Raw genomic sequence first — 24,229 nt, 5'->3', positions numbered from 1 at the left:
GAGCAGCCTCTCTGCTGTGTTATTAACATCATGTCTCCAGCAGTGGAGAGCAGCCTCTCTGCTGTGTTATTAACATCATGTCTCCAGCAGTGGAGAGCAGCCTCTCTGCTGTGTTATTAACATCATGTCTCCAGCAGTGGAGAGCAGCCTCTCTGCTCTACTGTGTTATTAACATCATGTCTCCAGCAGTGGAGAGCAGCCTCTCTGCTCTACTGTGTTATTAACATCATGTCTCCAGCAGTGGAGAGCAGCCTCTCTGCTCTACTGTGTTATTAACATCATGTCTCCAGCAGTGGAGAGCAGCCTCTCTGCTCTACTGTGTTATTAACATCATGTCTCCAGCAGTGGAGAGCAGCCTCTCTGCTGTGTTATTAACATCATGTCTCCAGCAGTGGAGAGCAGCCTCTCTGCTCCGCTGTGTTATTAACATCATGTCTCCAGCAGTAGAGAGCAGCCTCTTATTAGTATTAAATAATGATATTTGTCCTCAAGTGGTGCAGACAACCATGAAAAGAAAACTAAAGCACTATCAAAGAAATAATCACAGATTGTCTGTGATGGAAGAATAAATTCATCAGATTGTTTCACCTGAAGACTTCGTTTTCTTTTCATGTTTTCTGCATCACTTAAGGACAAATAAGAAGCAAGACTTCTGGATTTTGTTTTGTTTTTTTAACTTTCATTATTTTCTGACATTTTATTGAGAAAAAGATCAATTGAGACAATAATTGCCAGACTGATCAATAATGAAACATTCATTTGCTGCAGCCCTTGTATAAACTGTATAAACTGGATTAATCTGAGTTATTTTCTCGTTTAACCGATCACTTAGTTAAAGGTTTGATTATTTTACACACTGATATTTATCTTTTGGAAGAATATTCCTTATAATATGATCTTTTTTTGTCCTACACTGAATATCTCTGAGTCTTGGACTGTTGGTCGGGACAAGATGTCACCTTCAGCCCTTTTCTTCACTTTCACTATTTTCTGACAGTTTATACACAAGAACATCCAGATCAATCAATAACCAAACTAATCATCAAGTAATCATTAAGCTGCAGCCCTAATATAATCAGGTTTAAAACATACAGTCTGTTTTATGTCACTCTGATCTGCAGGTTCGTTACATGCAGTCAGATCATTTATTAGCTTTATATCTTTTATTTAGTCGTTAAATGTTTCTATATATGTGTTTCCTGTTTGGTTCAAACTTCACTTCCTGAAACACTTTAAACACCACAGACTGAGTTCATGTTTCTGACTGAACGCACACAGACCTGCCATAGAAACACCATTATGAATGAATGAACGAATGAGTGAGTGAATACATGTGTGAGTATGTTTGTTTGTTTGTGAGTGAACGTGTGAGTCAGTGAGTGATGAAGTTACACCATTGGTCGGCCGGCTGTGTTGGGAGTTTGTCTGTAACTATGGTAACCAGGTGGAGATGAGCCTCCTGAATTTGCACCTAAAACTCCGTCAAAACTTTCATTTATAATTTCCACTGCGGCATCGACGGGAAAGAGGCAGAAAAAAAAAGGCTCATGGAGGCCTGAAGGAAGCTCACAGTTAAAAACACCAAATAACATCACTGATAAAACATAAGAGACAGAGTGAAACAGATGAAAGAGCAGGAGGAATTCACAGATAATTACAATAGTTAGAATTATTAAAACAAGTTCTCTTTCAAATCAGACATCCCAAGATATGAGTGGAAAGTTTTGTTCTTCCTTTATTTTGACTCAAACGTATCTTAACCGCCTCATGTGATGCTACTTCAGCACTTTAACAACAAATATTACTGAAACGACGACAGAAAAAATGCAGATAAACATTTAATATCCAAGAATTCACATTATAGATGCGACCACTGACTGTCCTTCTAATGAAACAGATGTCAATTAAATTAACAGCTGCCAAATGATCAGGTAATTGACTAATCATTGCAGCTCTAATTAACTTTCATTTGTGTGTGATTTGTACATATTTTCCTTCATGTGTGTATCCTGTTAAATCCTCTCTGCTCTGATGCCTCATTTCCTTCCCGCTGATCAATAATCTAACGTTAAAGTGCACAGGCAGAACTGATCATAATAACCCGGTTCAGACGTCACAAATGTGAAGCATTTCATTCACACTCAGATTTGAATCAGGCCTCTCAACGGCAGCCAATCAAAACACGTTCACTTTTTTTTCCTTCCAACTTTTTTCTTCCTCCCGTGAGCCTGAAGCCGAGATAATGTAAACAAACTGAGGCTGAGCTGCAAAAAAAAGGGCGCCGGGCTGATCAAACTGCACTTCAGTCACTAATATCATCAATGCATGTCACACTTTGAGCTGTTATTAGTGTCTCAGGAAGTCCGAGTTCACATATTTCCCCCCGTGTGCTGCAGAAATAAGCAGCTCTGCTCACACATTTGTTTTGATCGGAGAAAACCAGCAGATACATCCCCGGCTACGACCATCAAACCCGGCTGCACTCTGCAGAGAACTCCGTATCAGCAAACTTTAAAATGCACTCTGGATAAAGAGGGGGAGATGTGACACAGAAACACCCGCAGCAGAGCTCCCCTGACCTTGGCCCGTCTCCTCTCGGTCGGGTTCAGCCCCGGCATGAAGGTATCGGGACAAAGCGGGCCATCTTCACCGACACACGGCCGACATTTTCTACGGCCGACTCCCCGATTTTATCCGGGGGAGAGACGCCCGAGCCCGGCTAGGCGGGGAGGGGAGCAGAGGGGGGTTAACCGGTGGGGACAAATCCAGGTTCAAGCATGAATTTCCGACATGATGCTCCCAGCAGAGCAGGACAACACCTTCAGCCACCAGCCCACTTTCACTGAGACCCCATTTCATCGGAAAATGGCTTTCGAGCAGCGAGCCATTTTCCCCCATGCTAACGGGCTAGCTTCGCCTTCTCAGCCCCGCAAACACAACCTGCCAGCACCCAGGCAACAACCGACGCCTCCGCTGGAGTCCGGTTATTTAAACAAGGTGCACATTCACAACACAATCAACCGTGGAGCATTCAAATATTTATTTAAATTGCATTATGTTGATTATATGAGGCGGACAGCAGGCAGATACACGGCCGAGCTAACGTTAGCATCGGTGCCTGGCTAGTTAGCAACCCCCCGCGATGAGAGAAAAGGGGTAACGGAAGTTCAGGACAACAAAATGATAAACAAAACACACAAACAACATAAACACAGCGGTGCACGGATTACCGCGGCGTTCAGGTTTATTCTCACGTTAATTAAATGAAGGTTGCCCTGAATGGAGATCGTCGCCGCAGCAGAGGTTAGCTCGCCAGCTAGCCTTAGCAACCCGAGGCTAGCCCGGAGCCACACAAAGATCTCAGACACACCGCGGCCGCCTTTCACGGAAAACATCATTTTTCAGCCGTTAAGGCTCCAAACTCACCCTCAGCTGGCCTCTGCGCCCGCACGCTCAACGATGCACAGCGGGGAGATGCAGAATGTGCAAGTTTCACGGATTAGGCATGGTTATTTGTTTCCTCCTCCTGTCTACAACCGACTTTTGGTTCTTGGCTGTTTCCCCGCCGCGCCGCCGCTTCAACAACACACTTCCTGCGCTACCGCTGCCGCTGCCGCGGCGCGCCGTGCGGAGCGCATCCGGACCGCCGCACGCGTTCACGCGTCATCATGCGCAGGATAAAACAACAGCAGCCACAAAAACACCCAGTTTATTGTTTGAACGCCGGTTTACAGCTTCTGAGGGGCGCACATGGCTTCATATATGTCTCCAGGAGCTCACTCCGGTCTTTTGAGCCCGTTTGGATGCAGATTTTTAGACAAACATGCAGACTTGGTGCAGCTCGGCCTGCCAGCCGCTGGGAATAACGAGCCGAGCCGAGCCGAGCCAGGCTGCTGCTGCTTGATGATCATGGGGGCAAATGACACACCGAGGTCATTTTATCAGCTCAAACAGAGACGTGATACATTCTGCGATTAATTTATGGCGCCTTCACTTCAGAAACGTCCCTCCTGTTACTACTTATTATGGGACGTGAAGGAGCGAGTCCACAGCTTTAGGGCTGCAGCTAACAATCAATATCAAGTGATCCAGTCGTTTTATCGATTAATCAGTTGATCAAGGACTCAGGATCCTGATCACAACTTAAAAATACTTCATTACTTAAATACTTAAATTCAAAATCCTGCTTCAGTAAAAGTATTATCAATAAAACAAAGTATCAAAAGTAAAAGTGCATGTGTACCTACAAATGATATATATTTTATATTTACGTTAGTTTAAAATACAAAAACGTGCATTAACAGGTATATATATCATTCATTACTGTTAATAGTCATTAACTGAGCGGGCTGTATAAAACCACCTGCTGTGTGTAACTCATCATCTTTCTCCCCTCAGTACTTATTTCAGCACTCTTTCACACCTTTGCACCATTTGTATCCTGTTTGCAATTTCACCTGTTTATAGACATTTCATGCTGTTGTATTAAATGTTCTAAAATAGATACACAGTCATCTGCCTATTTTTCACCCACTTGTTGTACATAGCAGTGATGTTTATGTTTAATTATCATTGTTTGGCTCGTTGTTCTTGTGTATCTTTCTGAAGATTGTTGTGTGAGAGCACACAGAGCCGCTAGAAACTAAATCCCTTGTATGTGTAAACATTATTGTCCAATAAAGCTGATTCTGGTGTTTACTCCTATATTATCTTAAAAACAGAACCATAATAAGAGCTCGTTGTCTGTTACAGTTTCTCAGAGTCCAAGATGACGTCTTTAAATGTCTCGTTTTGTCTGACCAACAGTCCGAAACCCCAAAATATTCTGTCTGCTGTCAGTTGAACCTATGAATCTATAACCTCCAGTTAAACTGAAGATCCAGACCAGATTCAGTCATCCTCCAAACCTCATCTCACCTTTCATAGCCAGGACGTCCCCTCTCCTCCTCCGTCACTAATCAGGGCGTTAGGTTTGACCTTCAGCTGACTTTTTATGACCATATAAGATGTGAAAAAACCTCTTTCTACTCAGAAACATCTCTAAACTCTGCTCCTCTCTAACGCTGTCAGATGCAGAGAAACTCGTCCTTTTATCTCCTCCAGACTAGACTACTGCTCTGTGCTCTTCACAGGGATCCTGGCAGGAACATCTAGACCAGAGCTGCCAGGATCCTGATCAGAGTGGAAACAGTTTCCTTCAGGATGGACCACGAAGTCCTGCTGCTCACATCAGATCCATCAACGGACATGAACTGATCACAGCAATGCTCACATCTAAAAACCTTGTTAGAAACTTGTTTACATGTCAAGCAGGTCTGTTGTAATCATGATGTTTAAGACTCTTAAGTGTAACTGCAGAAACCTCAGCAACCAGGTTAGTTTAAAGAGCTGAAATAAAACTGGAACTTCCAGGTTCTTTTCCAGAAGAACTCAACAGTTTGTTGTGTTTTTCATTCCACATGTTTAGTGGAGATGATGATATATGAGCCATAAGCCCACAGACCATCACAGGTTAAACATCAGGACGGAGACTGAACGCTGTAGAAGTTTGTAGACATCAGAGATTACAGCTAGAAAGTTGGAAAATTGACTTCAGGAGAGTGTTGGTGACTTTTATCTATATGGACAAAACCAAGTAATGATGTAACATTTCATGTCACCCACTGGTTTCATTGGCACCAGTTTGAAGCCCAGAGTTGCGGCTTCTGGTCAGCGCCATCAGGACCCTCCAGATAAGGACTGCGGGTCGTTTCCTTTCACGCTCTGGATGGAAACACGCCCCGCTACCTCGGACCCATGCTAACACTAGCTTACTGGGAACACTGAGCGCCACACACTTGGGCTAACGTTGGCTACTTTAGCTAAACTCTGCTAACAGGGCTGGTATCATAATCAAGTAACTTTAAACTTAGTTAAATATTGTAACAATAGTCGGACTCAGTGTGAGTCTCGGAGCCAGCTGTCAATCACAGCTGTCAATCAATGCCCACATGGTAGACATCAAAGCTACTATAAGTCTTTAAATCTTATTAATGGAGCAATAATTTCCAAAATGGCCACCAGCACACTTGCAACTCATTGAAAACAATGATTGACTCAGTATTTCTAGAGAAAAGTTGAGGCTGAATGTCAGTTGGAACCGTCAGTGACACTTTAAGGTGCTTCAGCATCAAGACATCGTGGCTGCTGATTGGTTTGAATTGTTCCTGGAACTAAATTTCAGCTCAGGAGGTGATACTAACAAGCCTCTTATGATGACATTGAGGGCGACTTTGGATCAGGAGGCAGAGCGGATAGTCCACTAATTGGAAGATCGGCGGTTTGATCCCTGACTCCTCCAGTCTGCATGTCGAGGTGTCTTTGGGCGAAATACTGAACGTCAAACTGCAAGTGAGTGAATGAACATTAGAACTCCTGACGGGCAGGTTGGCACCTCGCATGAATGTTGGCATGTAGTGTAAAGTGCTTTGAGTAGTTGGAAGACTAGAAAGGTGCTATATAAATGCAGCCCATTTATACATTTACATATAATCAATTCAAGTGATTAATATTTTGAACTAGAAGCCGATAAGATCACAGCACTCACATGTTCATGTTCAAATAAAATGTTCTTTATAAATCTGTTGCTTATTGTCACTTATTACACATCCTAAATGTTTGATACTGGTTGTCCACTTCAATGATTGTTGTAAATCCTGAGTTGTTCACCTGTTGCTGTTACTCACCTGGTTTTAATATAACAGAGATTATAGTTATTGTTTTTTTTGGTTTCCATTTTTGGCTGCCACATAGTTTTATTTGTCTTTTGTCTGTCTTTGACAGATTTAAAAAAAAAAAAAAAAAATTTCCCCAGATTTAAAAAATTTGATTAATATTTAATTTAGTTTTGTAATATTAATTGACTATTTTTCAATTGAATTGATTTGAATTTAATAATAATGATAATAATAATAATAATTAATAAAAAATAAATTGATAGATAAATTTATCGATTTAATTTAATTTAATTTAATTTAATTTAATTTACCATGGCTTCGAATATGTTAAAAAGCTACTGCTTGATTATGTACTACATGTCCCAGAATCCCTTGCCTCGGTGCTGACGTCATATTCCGTCGCCGTTGTTAGTCTTTTTTCCCTCTTTGCATCGGTCGGTCTGTGTTGCTCTATTTCTCATATGTAAAGTCGAGTTTCTTCAGTTTCAGAGGGTTTCGGAGTTCATATTTGCAGCAGAATGGGTCCCATTGAGGTAAAGTTCATAATGTTCAATAAAACTGACGCTTCTGACCGCAATTAAATCAACTTTTCATACATTTTAGACTAAAATCTGCGCTCAGGTTCAGGCCAGATTCGCGCTTTGTGTTGTGTAGCTGCCACAAATGTTTGATGATAAACTTAATATCTGATGTATTTTACTTATATTAGATTTGTTAACTTACAATAAGTCAATAATAATTGATTTTTAACGTTACTTCACCTCTTTTACCTGTCGGAGGTCGCGTTCAAACGAAGAGAGAAGGAGTCGAACCGAACTACCTTCAAAATTTCTGCTAAATTAACATTTTCTTACTGATTAGTAACAATTTACACATTTTATAACAACTTTAAAAACATTTTTTTGTTAAAGAGAGACTTCCGGTATATTCGGGTCGTTTATTAATGAGTTGCCTGCATATATACATTAGTTCATTTCATTTTCAGTGTTGTGGTTTTTCTATGAAAGCGTTCAAGGAAGGAACCATATCACTGCTTGTGTGTCGCATTAACACATTTTCTTTTTGTAAGTAGAGTTTTTTTAATTAACTTTTTCAATATATACAAAATATAATGAAACAAGACTACTTATTACAGTAAATCAGTGTAAAATAAGTAGAATAAACAGAATTAGCGACAGTAAGAAAAAAACGATAAACTGTGAAAACAAATGGAAAAATACATTTAAAAGAGATAAGGGGGCAGCATGTATCGATAAATGAGGAAGCACATTTTCAAACAATATATTTACTTCCTGTTAGACCAAACTTCATGAAACCGTCCTTGGTAATTATTAGTCTTTACAATTAGAGACTCAAAAGTCTGTCATCAGTTTTATGTTTTATGTTCCGCTGTGTCGTTTATGACAAAACCACCAGGTGGAGCCACAATACATTCAAATCCTGCACCTGATGATATCAACTGTATGGGACTGAAACGTTGCATTCATAATTAATATACAGTTATAATCATCATCCATCAGTCTGTTTGTCCTGTTTTTAACCTCATTCCTCCTACAGCTGATAAATAGATCTGTTGATTGACAAAAAAAGGAATCAGCAACTATTTCCATAATTTGTTAATTGTTTCGCTCATTTTTTAAATTTTTTTTTTTTAAAGAAAAAGCATCAAAAATTCAGTCAAACCAGAATATTGACTGCTTCTGTCGGTCAGACAAAACAAACACTGGAAACATTTTCAGTTTTCTCGCATTTAATATAAAACCAAAATAATTAATCACATATAGAAACTGTCAGATAATTATTAATAATTATTACCTGACATGGTCAAAAGTAAAGCTGCAGCTGACGATTATTTTCATTATCGATTAATCAGCCAACTTTCTTGATTAATCAATCGGTCATTTGGTCAGAAGATACTTCTTCATGATAAAGATCTCAGGATTTCGTTGGTTTGTCTTCAGGATATTGAAATGAACCTCTGAGCTGTGACGTAACGTCGCTGCGGAGAGTTTCAGGTGATCCAGAGCGATTAAATGTAAAATATAAAAACATGATGTTGTGTTTGTGTCTGCAGCTGCTCCACATGTCCGTCTTCTCGCAGAGTTTCTCTCCCTGCGGTCGATTCCTGGCAGCTGGAAACAACTACGGAGAGATCGCCCTCTTCAGGTGCGACAGCAAAACACCTGAAATCTGCACGTTATCAGAGTGGTGATGATGGTGATGGTGATGATGATGATGATGATGATGTACTTCTTGTTGCAGCCTGTCTGCAGCTCTGAGTCCAGATGCGACGGCAGTCAGTCAGAAACCTATTCTCACGTTCACAGGTGAGTTTCTTTTTGTCTTCTTTAATCAATAAATGAACAAATGAACAGTTTCTGATCTCTCCACTCGTTTAAAGGTGTATATTTATATTTAAAACTGTCCCGTATGCTAATAATATTCTCTAGCTCCAATGAAACCAACGGGTGACGTCACACCTCGCTACCTCGCTGCGTCCGTCTCATGAACAGTCCGTGGAACCTTTTCTGAAACATAAACTACTTGATAAGCTTCTCCTTCTGCCACGATGCAGTACAGAGAAGTTTTTAATGTGTTTCCGCATGAAAAAAAACAAACTCTGTACTCAAAGGAAATGTTCAGGAGACTTGCGGAGGCCTTTCTCGGACATATGGTGCACTGATGAAAGGACGTTGTTCTGAGGGATGGAAGCCTTTGAGACACTGAACTGTGACCAATGACGGACTGATGATGGGACTAAAAGCTTAAAGTGTTCTAAGACTCTGTTCATCTCTTCTGTCCTTCAGCTCATGAAGGACCTGTCTTCTCTCTTCTGTCCACCGACTGTCAGCTGCTGAGCGCCGGGAACGGCGAGATCAGAGCCTGGAGCTGGACCGAGCTCATCAAGAAGGTGGAGCTGAGTTTAACTTTAAAAAAACCACAAGACAGACTAAAGTAAACGTCGGTGTGAAACCAGCTTTCTGTCAATATTTGTCTGATATTTGACTTTTTGTCTCCTCAGAATGTGAAACCTCTTTGGACAAAAAGACCCAACTACAAGTGAGGAGCAGCTTGTGTTTTCTGTTCATTTAATTCATTTCACTTTGTACTGAACTGCAGATTCAGCAGATTTTAGCTGAATAACTACACATTATCCCTGCTGATCAATTAACAAATCATCTATCAGTCTGTAGATTGATCTCCTTCCTTTCAGGCAGCTGTTAGTTTCAGTTCATTTCTATAAAACATCAACCTGAAGACAGAATTCATCAAAAATAAAAGATCATGTTAGCATAAAAACATAAAAATAATATTAGCATAAAACAAAAAAGTAATATTAGCATAAAACAAAAAAGTATTGTTGGCATAAAAAATAAAAGATCATGTTAACATAAACTAATGTTTGTGTGAAAAATAAAGTAATTTTGACATCGACTAAAAGTTCCGTCGGCATACAAAAGATGCATTATAATGGCATTAAAAAGAAACTTGAGCATGAAAATAAATAACGTTAGCATAAAAAAAAACAAATTTCTTCTTCTTCACGTCCTGACATGGATTCCAGCCTCACAGCATGTGCAGATCACTACATGTGTGTATGTGTGTGTGTTGTGTGTTTGTTCAGATCCAGTCTGGAGATCCCGGAGATCAACTCGATGGTCGTCAGTCACAGAGTGAGTCGATCAGCTGAACGTCTCAGTTGTGGGTGATGTGGTAATGTGACGCCCCCTGTGGTCACCGCTGGTAACTGCAGGCGGTTTGTTTGCATCACTGCTGCCGTCGCTTCACATTTTTAGACACGATACCTGAGTTTCTGCACTGAAACCAAGTTTATACAGTTTTGATCATCTGTGTGAATGTTTGATACTCGGCTCTGAATTAACTGACAGAAGAATTATCACGACTGTATTTTTTCTCTGTGTGTGTTTTTCAGGACAACAGTCTGATAGTCGGTGGAGGCGACAACAACATCCACATCCTGGACCTGGAACACGGAGTCTTCAAGGTCTGTGAGAGTCCTGGAAACCCTTCAGCTTAATGTTTAATACAGCAGAGTGTGAGACTTAAAGAACATGAGTCATAATATTACGACAAAAAGTTAGTAATTTTATATTAATATTGATATGAATTTGATTTTGAGATAAAAGTTGTAATATTTCCAGAAAAAAATCATAATAGTTTTGATAAAAAGTTGTAAAAATTGATAATAATTGAGATAAAGATGTTCCTCATCAGACCGAGATGTTTGTGTTTGTTGGTTGAGTTCTTCATTTGGACTCGTCGTCGTCCAACAGGAAGTCTTAGTTTCATGTTTGAAGCTCTGATCAGACGCTCAGAGGAAGCTGTGGACTTGTTTGGTGACTTTTCCTCTGTCAAGTGTCTGTCGCCTGTCTGTCGTGTCTCCAGTCAGTCCTCCAGGGACACTCGGACTACATCCACTGTGTGAGCGTGAGAGAGAGGGAGGGGGAGATCCTGTCGGGGGGGGAGGACGGAGCTGTGAGGATCTGGGGTGAGTGACAGCACAGACATGTTGGCCATCATCAGAGAAGAAGAAAACTTGTTAGATTACAGTGAAGAGAAGAAGAAAACATGTTGGATAACAGTGAATAATGATGTGTGTCTGCAGACTGCAGGACTGGTCAGTCTGTTCACTGCATCGAGGTCTACAAGTACGAGGTGAGATGAGTTTTTATTTTATTTTATATTGTTTATATATTTCTTCTTCTCCAAAATAACCTGCACAGCCTGTATGAACACAGAACAAGTTCATAATATAATATTATTTCATGTTAGGCTAAATTATATCAACATTAAGTGAAATAATACAGGCTCATCGTCAAACAGCTGCAGATTTACAGATAAATAACAGTGAATACAATCACATACATTCATATGTTAAATGTTTTTCTTTCATTTGAGTTTATTTTATTATATAATGAGCTTATATTTAAGATGTACAACGATAATCAAACAAACTAAAACAGTCTGCAGGTGTGTTAAAGCTCTGTGAGAGAACAACCTGCAGGACTGACGGGACAATCAGAGCGACATCACGCCAACAGGAAGCTGAGTGTACGGACGCAGCATTACAACAGCTGGACAATATATCGATATTATTGTTATTGATATCGTGATATGAGACTAGATATTGTCTTATATTTTAGATATGCTGTAATTGTTCTTCTTTTCCTGGTTTTAAAGCTGCTTTACAGTAAAAAGTCATTTTCTGAACTCAACAGCTGTTCTTTATTTTCCTTTTATCCACTTTACTCATTATATCAATCAATTTCAATCAATTTTTATTTATATAGCGCCAAATCACAACAAAAGTCATCTCAGGGCACTTTTCACATAGAGCAGCAAAATATCTTTTGTGTGAAAGCACCAACAGTCGTCCCTACAACGTTTGAGGTTTTTGGTTAAAAATATTACGCCTCCCGCTGTTGGAGGAGGGTCAGACCTGCTGGCCCTGTTAGCTGTTAGCCGTTAGCTGTTAGCTGTTAGCTGTTAGCTCCACATGTATGTGTCTACGTTCGTTATCTTTGCACCTGTATTTCATATTATTGTTTTTTTGTGAAGCACTTTGTAACTCTGGTTTTGAAAAGGCACTTTATAAATAAAGTTGGTTTTTTTTTATCATGTTAGCAGTTAGCTGTTAGCTGTTAGCTCATCATGTGATATCTGTCTCTCAGAATTGTGCTCGGCCTCAGTACGGGAAGTGGATCAGCTGTTTGACCACGGACTCTGATTGGATGGTAAGAAAACATCAACACACATGATGCGTTCATGTCCTCCTGGGAAAAAATGTTCACTTTATTGACGACAGCAGTCAGAAACACAAAGATGTAGAGTTTACTATCATAGAAAACTGGAAAAGCAAATATTCATGTGTGAGAAGCTGCTGCCAGAGAAGATTTGATCTTTTTGTGTCTAAAACGACTGAAATTATTAATCAGTTATCAAAATTGTTGCCAATTAATTTCCTGTCAGTCAATTAATCATCTAATCATTTCAGCTCCAGAGTGCTAACATGTACATTGAGGGTCATCAGGAGGTTAATCTGACCATGAAACCTGAAATCTGATCAGAGACATTATTGATCGATGAGTATTGACGGTGTTTCTGTCTGTGTGCAGCTGTGTGGTGGAGGTCCGTCTCTGTCTCTGTGGCATCTCCGCTCTCTGTCTCCCACCTCCATCTTCCCTCTGAGCGGCTGCCAGAGACACGTCAGCTTCCACCAGGACATGGTGAGCTCTCCCACAGCATGTGTATGTGTGTGTGTTAGCGTGATGTTAGCATGTTGTTAGCGTGTTTTAAGACGTGTCTCTGTCCTCCTGCTGTAGATCCTGGCTGTAGGTGAAGGTGCGTTTGTGTCTCACTGCCTGCTGGGCGGGGAGGTGAAGGCTCAGATTCCCTGCACGCCTCAGAGCCTGAACACACTGCAGCTCAACACCAACAGCTCCGAACACAGAGTGAGTCAGTGAACGCACCGCCAGCTGTCAGCTCCACCTGCACCTCATCAGATACCTGATCAGTAACACAGCATGAAACACAGACAGACTTCCTTCTGCAGCAGTTTTAACATCAACTGCTTATTGATTATTATCTGATTATTGGATCATTTCTGTCTCACAGCTCTGAGATCAGCTGCTTGATATAAACAGCATTTCTTTAACACAGTCAGATGTGTCCATATGTACGTGGAAATGTGACTTGGTGGTTCTAACATTTCCTACTCTGCATACTGACCCTGAACACATCCTGTGAACCAGACACGAAGCCTCAGCCGAGTTACGTCAAACGAGTCAGTATCTTCCAGAGTTTTCACTGATCTGTGGAGGGAAACATTCAGCCTGTGTGGCGAGTGGATATCGCCATGGTTACCTACTGAAGGAGACGGTCATGTGACGTGTTACATGTGTCTAATGTCTTTTCCAAAGTAATATAACAAACACTTTTACACACATGAAACACTGTACTGGGGAGTTTTTACACTCAGCGTTAACGACTAACTTGATAGTTAATGTATTAAAACTATTTTTGGGTCGTGTGTAAGTGAAATAATATATAAAACATATTTAAAAAAAATCCTATATCTGAACTCAACCCTTCTGACAACTTAAAATGCAGCAATGACTGATGGTAACCATGGAGATGACGTGTGTATTACACCATTTAAAACCGACGTATCGAGTTCAAACGTACCTAGTTGGCGTATTTATTTTAAGACTGTAATTTATGATATATGTCGGCGCCAGTAGACGTTCCCTCCATACATTCACCTTAACATCGACGCCGGTCTGTCATCTGCGTCCCAGTCGATCCCATCAACACTCCCACACAGTCTGACTGCTCCGAGTCTTTGAGTGATCTGATCCTCCAGACCTGCTGGGTTTCCTCTGAGATCCTGAGAGCAGCTCAGTAGAAGAGGAGCTGACGAAGGCTTACATGTAAAAAACAAAGAAAACAAAACATGGATGTGCTTGAAACGTGAATGTTCCTGCAACAAATCTACACGACGACCAGAACGTTTCCCTCCGCAGCTCAGTGAGAAACAAAAAGAGCGGATTTGGTTCTAAACATTAACATTCAGTCATTTAGCAGACAGACACCTTTATTAGAGGACAGAGACTGACGAGCTTTGGTACAAATTCAAGTAGCCGACCAGGTAGAAGTGCAATAAGAGAGCACTAGACAGAAGGTCTGTCTCTTAAGGAAATATAAAGTAAACAACTGAAGTAGACAAATGCAGAAGAAACATTATAAACAACAAGAAAGTAGAGCAACAACCAACAAAGTGCCCAAAGGTTGGTGTCCACAGAAGAGCTGAGTTTTCAGGTGTTTTTTTGAACGCACCAGCAGACTGCGTGCAGCCGGGAGCTCGTCCATCCTGTCCCGTCCCGTCCATCACAGAACCACAAACCAGAAGAGGCCTGATGACTCGGCGTAACTCAGAACTTTAGAACAATTGTTGTGGATTTTATTCTGCATCTATTGGTGTCGTCTCACTATAGATATATATCTTCAGGGTCAGTATGTAGAGTAGGAAATGTTAGAACCACCAAACATAACGGCACCTCAGGGTTTTATTAAGACCCAAACTTGTCCTTAATCAATAGTCATTAATCTTTAAGGGAGTATGAGATACAGTGGACGTTTTCTCATAATAGAACCGTTGTTTAACCAGTGACTCATGTTCATCATCAGAGGATGTTACAGGAATTTAAAGAACAGATTCAGTCTGACTGGTTTTATATAAAATAATCGGTAAACCTTGTTCGCTGTCAACGCTCCAACTTTATAGAGACCGAACGCAACACGACCACCGGAGGGGAAAACAGTTAGTGTCATAATATTCAACCGAGAGCTGAAACACTAACAAAACACCTGCAGCTCATTAAAAACATTAGATTTCAGCATGTTGAAGGATTATTTTAGCAGCAGAGAGGAAACAGTGTATTTATTTCTTACCTGCACATTTTTCTGATTTATCCACATTCCACTAAAACACAAGTTGCAAAATGTCAAAATGCTTCAGCTTAACTTACAGAAATATAGTGATAAATGACATTTGGATGTTTGCTGCACACGTAGAAATAATGACTGTCAGGATCCCAGTTTTCCTTTTTTCCCGCCTCTCATCTTATCGTCTGGATCCACGTTTGTCTTCTTCAAGACTCAGTTTTTCGGTTCGGCAGCTTATAAAAACTTAGTTTTGGTTCTTCGCTGTTGGTGGTGAATCCCACCAAGCAGCAGCAGCGTTCAAGAATCCTTCTGTTGTTTGTTATCAGATCCACGTGAACAGGAGGAGAGTCAGTGGAGAGCGATGATTGGTTCGCCCCTCTGAGGTGGGCGGGACTTAACGCTCTCTATCAGTCCAGCACTAAAATGCCTTTATATTCAGAGCAGAGAGTCACTTACTGTCTGCTTCACATTTTACAACATCACTACTAAAACTACAGAAAAGTTTGTCTTTTCTCTGAGTGCACCTGAACGCCTCGTCACTAACGTGTTCTGTATTTTGTGTGTTCAGGTTCTGACGGTTGGAGGCAGCAGCGACCACATCGACGTGTTCACTAACCTGTCGTACAGAGCTTTCTCCTTGAGCTTCTGACGCACGCACGCACGCACGAGTCCGTTCAAGTGTTTGTAAAGTTGTCAGAAAGTCGTGTCACTACTTTTTGTATCGTTTTGTTTCATGATAAATAAAATATTTTTGTCATTTTATACTTCTTGTTATTTGCAACAAAATAATCTAAAATCAAAGGCTCACTTACTAGCTTTTGGAGCTTTCAGTCACATCTCATGGTCTGTGGTTAATTTTGTAAATGAGCAAAAAATATTTGCGGACAACATTTTTATGACCAAAACTGAATAAAAAGTCATTTTTGAAAATCACTATTTTGACATTTTACAGACGAATATTGGTTGTTTGCAGCTCATGAGAGAGAAACCAGCTGACCGCTCAGAGCTGCTGCTGCTCTGCTGGAGAAAACAAATAGTTCAACTTTTCAGCATTTCTTCTTTTTCTTGCTGAGAGTTTTTCTGTAATTCTCATTTTGTCTTCGGAATGATTTACGTGAAGTTCAAGGTTTTTTTTTTTGGATAAAGTCATGTTTGTCAAATCTCTAATGAAGACCGAGGTGAATATGAAGCTACAGCAGCTTCTTAGCGCAGCATAAAGACTGTAAACAGCCAGCCCGACTCCTAATCTACACTTTATATCTGGTTTGTGTGTAAACGTGATGGGTTCCAGGTCTGATGTTCTCTCCTGCAGGAAGCAACCGGAAAACAGCAGAAACAGAAATAAAAACTGATTCCAGTGTTTAAAAAGTTGAAATGAAAAGTTTTTTTTTATTTATGATAGCAAAAAAATACATTTACATACTCAAACCTTTAGAGTTTTTCTTCCCTCAGTGTTTTACAGAATATCATCGTCGCTCCTCTGCGGTACAAAACTGACTTTACATCTGAAACAGGAAGCGTCTTCACCCGGCGAAATAAACACTAACATGATGCGTTCAGGGGGCAGAGTATAGATCAGGATAAATGACCTTCCTCTTTTTCCTGTACGGCTGGAAACACACAGGTGTAAATGTTGAATACAGGTAAAGAAAGGGGGGGGGTTGTGAGTCCATGTAAACACTCGGTGTGTTCCTGTGCGCGTGTGCCGCGGTGGGCGGGGCTTCAGGCTGCAGACAGACAGGCCTGGCGGACGCTCTGAGCCCAGGTGTTCAGCAGCTCCGTCACCGAGTGTTTGTCCGGCAGCTGCAGCAGTTTGGACGTCATGTTCCTGTGAACCGACTGCAGGAAGCTGTTGGCACCTGACGGACAGGAGACAGACAGGAAGTCATGTGATCAAAACATCATCGTCTCTGAACTCTGACATGACTGTCGGGATGTTTTCTCCCCGACTAACAACAGAGAACGACGTCTTCTTGATATCCGGCAGATCGATACTGAAATGATTCATCGTTTTTATTTCTGCTTTTCTTTCCGTGTTTTATGATAATAAACTGAATATTTTGGGGTTTTGAACTGTTGGTCAAACTAAACAAGATATTTGAAGACGTTATCTTGAGCTCTGGGAAATTAATGGACAGTTTTTCATTAATTTTGACATTTTATTGACTAAATGATTAATTGATAATGAAAATAATTGAGTTGCAGCTTTATTAACGACATAAACTGTTCATTTACACATTTATTTTATTACATTTACTGACTGGTTTTATTATCAATATATGTTTGATCTGCAACGATTAAATTAATCTCCAATTATTCTGATTATTGATTAATTGTTTTGAGTCATTTTTTTGAGAAAAAAAAAGTCCAGTTTCTCTGATTGCAGCTTCTTAAATGTGAATATTTTCTGGTTTCTTTAGTCTCTATGACAGTAAACTGAAGATCTTTCATAAAGAAAACAATCAACAGATTAATCGATAATGAAAATGATTCGTGATGATTTTCACAGATCTTAAGAAAAACTGTTTTCTGATAAATGTTTTGATATTTTTAGCACATAGAAGCAAATCTTTATACTTTATATTAAACTTTATATTGAAACTGGAAGAGTATTTATTATCTGAATCATCATCAGCTGTTTTAATATGTTGATGCTCTGATTGGATCCTTATTATATATCATGAGCTGCTTTTACATCCTGAAACTCTCGGATCACAAACTGAAGAGTCTTAAAAGTTCCGACTGACACACACCTCATTTTAGGAGAAACGTTCAGTCTGAAGATGTTCTGTGAAAAGGACGCAGACCTTCATCCTAGTAGTCTACCTCACACTTGAGGAGGAAATCCTCCCGGCTCTGACTCACCATACTGCTCTCCGTCGTCGGCCCAGTATGGACTCTGATCCGGATAATCGGCGGGAACGCTGAGCTGCAGAGGAGGAACGCTGGGAAGGTTTTTATCATCTGAGAACAGAACAACAAAAAGTCAGCGTCAGTCATCATAATCCAGCTGGTCTGTTTGTTTCTCCTCCATCACATCATGTTAATATTAGCGACCGAGCCCGAGGGCGACGACCCTATTGTTTTTTTGTGTGTTTGTTTGTTTCTTTCTTTATTATTACACCACTTAAACCAAATTCACCAAATTTGGCACGCACATCAGTTCTGGTGAAAAATTTGATAAAATGTGAAAATTAACCCCCAAAGTGCCAAAATGTGCTCTCTAGCGCCATCTATGTAACTAAAATGGCCGTCACAGCCCGTAGGAATGTCGTAGAGAGATCAAACCAAAACTCAATTATTCGTCTCACCAAGACCTACAAATCGTACACTGACACCCCTGACCTAAATCCAACAGGAAGTCCGCAATGAGCCTTTCAAAATAAGACTTTGCCCCAATTTTGGCCCCCGAACAAACGCTATCTCCTCCGAGATCGGCTTCAAACTTTCATACATGACTTATGACACTGTGCTGAAAAAAAGTTATTAAAAACTTTATAATACGGTTTGGATTTTATAAGCCCTGAAAGTTGCAGTGCCACATCACACCTTACAATGTAAACCAATGGGGAGGCAATCTATGGGCATGAACTTTGTGTCAAACAGAGGCTTCTGACGTCTAAACTATAAGTCTGACCACTTTCAAACCTGTATCAATGGATTCGCCACGAAATTTCCTACTAAAATATGATTATTAATGTAAGATTTGGCCAAAGTCATGGGATTTATGAGGATATTTCACAAGAAGCGTACTCTAAAATCCTCCTCTCCAACTGCTCCTGGTGATGTCACTCCCTCAGTGCTGTGAAACATTCCGCAATACACACTCATTATAAAATCACAGGAGGAGCAAGAAAAGACTTTAAAACTCACACTCTAATATCTCAAAAACAGTAAAAGATAGAAAACACATGTAAATTCAAGATTTGTAGGTCAAAGTCTCGTGACTCATTTAAAGTTCAAATGAAGTTTGTATCTAAAACTATGTGGAAGCAGTAAATGTTCAAAAAGGTGTGGGTTCACTCACACTCTCCATTCAAATATATGAGTATTTTTCTGTGTCCAGCTGCAGTTACTTATTGTCTCTACACACCTGACAGTACACATGTCAATCAAACTTTCAAAATAAAAGCACACCACACTTGTAAGAAATATCCCTCATTTTTAAAAGGCAAAATGATCTGATCCTGACGGGCCAGAGTGCGACGTCCCGACCAACGCTGCTTGCATCTTTAATTATTATTATTATTATTATTATTATTATTGTTATTATCAGACCTGCTCACATGTTAACCAGAGTATGAAGTTATTAAAACAAACAGCAGCTGACTGAAGAATCTTCTGCTCCATGTTGGACTCATCGAGCTTCAGATTGAAGCTTCAGGTCAGTTTGTTTCGTCAGCTGCTGGTTACTATGGCGACGAGTCCAGAAAAATGTTTTTACAGTTTCATGAAAAACGACTTTGTGTAAAAACAGTTAAAGTCATCTGTTAATATTCACTGTTCAAGACACAAAACAAAGAGAAGTCGAGCTGAGTGCAGGTGTTTAAAGACTCATCAGTAACGAGCTGCGGAGTGTTTTCAGTCCGCTGGAGGTCATGTGACTGTGCGGTCTCACCCAGTTTGCAGACCAGGTGCACGGTGCCGTTGTTGCTGCAGAACGAAGGATCCAGGTTGACGAGGAACTTGACGTCGAGACGAGCCACCTCCCCCTGCAGGATGTTGGGGATGCTCTGCCGCTCGTCATCCTCGTGCTTCCTCTTCCGACCCGACACGTTGGGACCTCTGAGAGACGACGAGGAGACGTTAAACTTCATCAACCTCGAAATCTGAACTAGTTCAGGATGAAGACTCATTAAACATGTCGCCCTTAAATCTCTAAATATCTCTCGACTTTATTTCCTCTAAAAAGATAAAACTCGCTTCTTTAAATGTTTTCTTCTGCTGTTTTAATGTTTTTAAAGCATCATGTGAAGCATTTTGTACATTTTGCTTCAGTAACTTGTGAGTCATGTGATGAAGATGATGAACCTGCAGCTCAGATCAGTTAACGATCAGACGATCAGTAACCTGATCATGTTGATCATGATCCTGGATGTGATTTGACAGGTGACGACGGAGGTGTGACCTACATGATGGGCGGTCCGTGGATGGCTGTCATGGCGGGGGCGAAGGTGCGGTAGAGGGAGTGGTTGAAGACGGGCGAGCGGATGTTCGCCATGACGGCGTCCAGCAGCGGCTGACACAGATACTGCTGCTTCGTCGCCACCGGAGGAGGAGGAGGAGTCGGCTGGAAACACGCGCACACACACACGCACGCACACGCACACACGCACACACACACACGCACACGCACACGCACACGCACACACACACACACACACACACACACACACGCACACACACACGCATGCATGCACGCACGCACGCAGACACGCACACACACACACACACACACACACGCTTTAAATCAACGCAGAGACATTTTATTTTGAATCATTTAAAACCTGTTTCATGGTCAAAGAATGAAAGATCAATAAAACCATCAGTGATGATGATGATGATGATGAAGGCCGTCAGTATAACGATCATTGCCAATAATATCAATAATGACTCATTAATCAGGAGGATCAGCAGCAGATAAACGATGGATGATCAATTAAATAATTAAACAATAACTCATTCATTAAGGTCAGAGGTCGGCAACAACACTATTTGGGATTACCTTGCTAGTTTTTTGCTCAAATATAATAATAATCTAATATAATCTAATCTAATATAATAAAATATAATAAAATAAAATAAAATATAATATAATATAATATAATATAATATAATATAATATAATATAATAAAATATAATAAAATAAAATAAAATAAAATAAAATAAAATAAAATATAATATAATAAAATAACATATAATATACTATACTATCAGTGTTATTATGAGGTGCAGGTCGGGGATGAAGATGCTCACCACCGCCATGTCGTTCTTCAGCTTCTCCAGAGCGATTTCACACTTCTGCAGCGTCTTCAGAGGACACCTGCAGGTCAATGACATCATCATCCTGTTACTGACGTTTAACATCACTTCACATGATAAACGTCTCCATGACAACACCGTTTAAACGTGACGTCATCGAAGCTTCAACTAACGACTGTTTTCATCATCAATCAATCTGAACGTTACTTTGTCTATAAAATATCAAACATAAACTTATCATTTCTCTTCAGATTTTGTTGTTATATTGTTGATATTCAGTTTGTTGTCATGGTGACAGATCAGTCGTCTCCTGATTATTAAACCACTGATGAAATGTTTCATTATTTAACGAGGAAAGATCAGAGCAATTAACCTCCGACTATTATAATAATCAATTCATCGTTTGAGTCAATAATTAAAAAAAAAAAAAGTAAATAAATGTGAATATTTTCTGGTTTCTGACATTTGATGGGAAACATTGATCCACATTTTTCATCATTATTTGAGATTTTATGAGTCAAACAATCAACGACTGGAGAAGAAAACAGTTAGAGGATGAAGACTTTTATATAACTATATAATTATGGAGCTATTTCCCTATCTTTATCTTTATTCAAGAGCGTTTATCAATTTGAGAGCAGAATTTATTGATTTCATGTTCAAATTTTGTAATTTCTCCCTCAAACTCCTGCCCTCGCTCTCTAACAGCCTCTGATCTGCTGTGTTTCTGCTCAAACTGTGTGTTTTCACTCTGATATCATGTTGTTTGCACAGATTTGCACTCAGGCTGCTTCTGCACTCTCGTGGAACTTCTGCTCTCAGATTTCTGCTCTTGGATTTTTTGTGCAACAACCGTCAAAATCCCCCAACCAATAGAAGACCAGGTTTAGTGTTGACCAATGAAATGATCCCTTCCTCCCTGCGAGCTTGTTCGCTTTACTTCTTAGAGCGTCCCGTACGGGCGGGTACTCTTTAACTGGGTTCATCCACTCCGCCCTCAGGGCTTTATTAAATGTCTCGCTTTATTTATGACTTTTGGAATAAAAGGACGGTTCATTTATACACCAGGACCTGTGATTTGTACTACAGTAGCTGCATTCAGTATTATAGTAGCCGCGTGGCACAGCGCCCGCCTGTTGGTGTGCTGGAGGAGAAAACGATGTCACCTTCATCATAAATGTTTCTATGGTTACGCCCGTGCGAGAAGGCGAGATGGTCGCGTTACACGGACCCACAGTTGTAGTTTCCTCAGGCTGGTTAGCAGCTCCTCCACCGGGAAACACAGTTAGCTTAGCTTGTTAGCACCTGCTACTGCTGATTCAGACCAAATCAGACGGTGCTGGTTTCAGCCGCAGGGTCGAGCGGAGATGTGAGTGGATGAACCCGGTTAAAGAGTACCCGCCCGTACGGGATGCTCTAAGAAGTAAAGCGAACAAGCTCGCAAGGAGGCAGGGATCATTTCATTGGTCAACACTAAACCTGGTCTTCTATTGGTTGAGGGATTTTGACGGTTGTTGCACAAAAAATCCAAGAGCAGAAATCTGAGAGCAGAAGTTCTACGAGTGCAGAAGCAGCCTGAGTGTGAGGAGAAGAGCTGAAGCTGGAGCAGCAAATCTCTGCAAACAACATTATATCAGAGTTCAAACACACAGTTTGAGCAGAAACACAGCAGATCAGAGGCTGTTAGAGTGTGAGGGCAGGAGTTTGAGGGAGAAAAATACAAAATTTGAACATGAATTCTGCTCTGATGTAATAACGACAGGGAAATGGCTCCATATATAATGATATCTATATATGAGAGCAGGCGTGTTACCGGGTGTTCGGGTCGGTCAGGATGTTCAGCAGACTCTTCATCTTACTCAGATCCTTCTTTCTGTCTGTTGACAGAAACACAACAAGTTAAAAAAAAGCTGTTTTTTATTTCATGAAGTTTAAACGTTCAGCGGACGGCGTTGAGCGAGCGGCACCGACCTTCGTTCTTGTCGATCTTGTTGATCATCCTGCGCAGAGGCTCGATGTACTTGGACAGCTGTTTGAGCTTCTCCATGTACTGCTGGTCCTCCAGAGACGTGGCGCCCGCCGGACTCATCACCGAGCTGGGGTTACCTGCAGGACAGGTGAGGACGGTTACAGCGACGCTCCTCACTTAAAGTCACCTGACTTCAACACAAAGCTTTCTGTTCTGTGATTGGTCAGAAACGGTCAAAGTCAAAACTACGAGCCTGAACTTTGATCATTTGTGAAACTCGACTCCTGGCTTAATGTTTTTCTTCTTATTTGCTGTTCTTGTTGTCGAGGACGCCGTCGTCATCTTTGAATAAACTTTATTGAGTTTCAGATTGTCTGGAAGCTTCATTATGATCACAGTTTCTATTTCTACTGTTTTTATGTTTCTATTGAAGATGTTTCAGTCGTGTTTTAAGCTTTTAGGTTGTAACTCTTCATCAGAGAGTTTAAATGTGTCGACGGCGTCGTCACACTGAATATATCAACGTGTTTAACGTCTGTGTTCATATTTGACTCCCAGAAGGATTCTGGACTCTTCTTCTCTTTACTTCACTGTCAGTAAGTCAAACCTGGAGTGTTGAGGGGGCCGGGGGACGGGACGCCGTAGTTCTGGGGGGTTCTGGCGTTGGCGGGACTCTGTGAGGGCTGAGGGGACGGGCTGGGCTGGAATCCCCCCGGAGACGGAGTGGGACCGGAGCTGCAGCAGACAGGAAGTAGGTAGGAGACGTTTTTTTAAAACATACCGGCGTCACATGATCGGGAGGGCGGTACCCGCTTGAACGCCTGGCGTACCTGGCTGAGTTGGGCTGTGAGGTCGGGGGCTGCGGGGACGGCTGCGGAGGGGGAGGCATCGACTGCGGCGTCTGAACCTGCACCGGAGAGGGCGATGACATCATCGTATGCTGCTGTACCTGTGGAGGAAGGTGATTGGACAGAGGAGAAGGAGAGTGAACCAATCAGAGGAAGAGAAGCTACAACTGTTTAGACTTTTTCAGTTTATATCTGCTGATATTTTACTGATTAAATGTTTCATAATGATAGATAGAAAATGATAGAA

At 40.9% G+C, this 24,229-nt stretch overlaps 3 protein-coding genes across 9 annotated transcripts in view; 1 reads left to right on the top strand and 2 right to left on the bottom strand.

The window, feature by feature from the left end:
• si:dkey-89b17.4 (zinc finger protein 850) overlaps positions 1-4,421 on the bottom strand; it is a 31,803-nt gene extending 27,382 nt beyond the window's left edge. The window contains exon 1 of the mRNA XM_067570834.1: positions 3,427-4,421. The gene's annotated coding sequence lies outside the window, so the exon portion shown is untranslated. The remainder of the gene's footprint in view (positions 1-3,426) is intronic.
• A 2,691-nt stretch (positions 4,422-7,112) lies between these two features.
• On the top strand, positions 7,113-15,944 carry thoc6 (THO complex 6). The gene is made up of 13 exons (XM_067571455.1): positions 7,113-7,249; positions 8,791-8,882; positions 8,979-9,043; positions 9,524-9,627; positions 9,739-9,776; positions 10,342-10,390; positions 10,651-10,722; positions 11,124-11,226; positions 11,344-11,393; positions 12,410-12,472; positions 12,854-12,964; positions 13,061-13,189; positions 15,751-15,944. Exons 1-13 carry the CDS (start codon positions 7,235-7,237, stop codon positions 15,829-15,831), a joined length of 972 nt encoding a protein of 323 aa, XP_067427556.1. The 5' UTR covers positions 7,113-7,234; the 3' UTR covers positions 15,832-15,944.
• Positions 15,945-16,542: 598 nt separating this feature from the next.
• The window catches only part of med15 (mediator complex subunit 15), a 28,297-nt gene continuing 20,610 nt past the window's right edge, over positions 16,543-24,229 (bottom strand). For all 7 annotated transcript variants that reach the window (XM_067571448.1, XM_067571451.1, XM_067571454.1 and 4 more), the window contains 9 exons: positions 23,965-24,083; positions 23,742-23,869; positions 23,137-23,271; positions 22,979-23,042; positions 21,160-21,226; positions 20,315-20,472; positions 19,801-19,967; positions 18,048-18,146; positions 16,543-17,041 (listed from right to left, as the gene is read on the bottom strand). In XM_067571448.1, coding sequence (XP_067427549.1) covers positions 16,905-17,041; positions 18,048-18,146; positions 19,801-19,967; positions 20,315-20,472; positions 21,160-21,226; positions 22,979-23,042; positions 23,137-23,271; positions 23,742-23,869; positions 23,965-24,083 — 1,074 coding nt within the window. In that variant the 3' untranslated portion in view covers positions 16,543-16,904. The remainder of the gene's footprint in view (positions 17,042-18,047; positions 18,147-19,800; positions 19,968-20,314; positions 20,473-21,159; positions 21,227-22,978; positions 23,043-23,136; positions 23,272-23,741; positions 23,870-23,964; positions 24,084-24,229) is intronic.

Source organism: Thunnus thynnus, chromosome 17, assembly GCF_963924715.1.
Source record: "Thunnus thynnus chromosome 17, fThuThy2.1, whole genome shotgun sequence".
Taxonomy (NCBI): Eukaryota; Metazoa; Chordata; class Actinopteri; order Scombriformes; family Scombridae; genus Thunnus; species Thunnus thynnus.
This window is presented reverse-complemented; position numbering and strand designations above follow the sequence as displayed.

Excerpts from the sequence above, each read along its gene's own strand:
- thoc6 (XM_067571455.1), top strand. Across the intron at positions 9,628-9,738 it reads GGACCGAGCTCATCAAGAAG|AATGTGAAACCTCTTTGGAC; the intron begins GTGGAGCTGAGT and ends TTGTCTCCTCAG. Across the intron at positions 12,965-13,060 it reads TCAGCTTCCACCAGGACATG|ATCCTGGCTGTAGGTGAAGG; the intron begins GTGAGCTCTCCC and ends CTCCTGCTGTAG.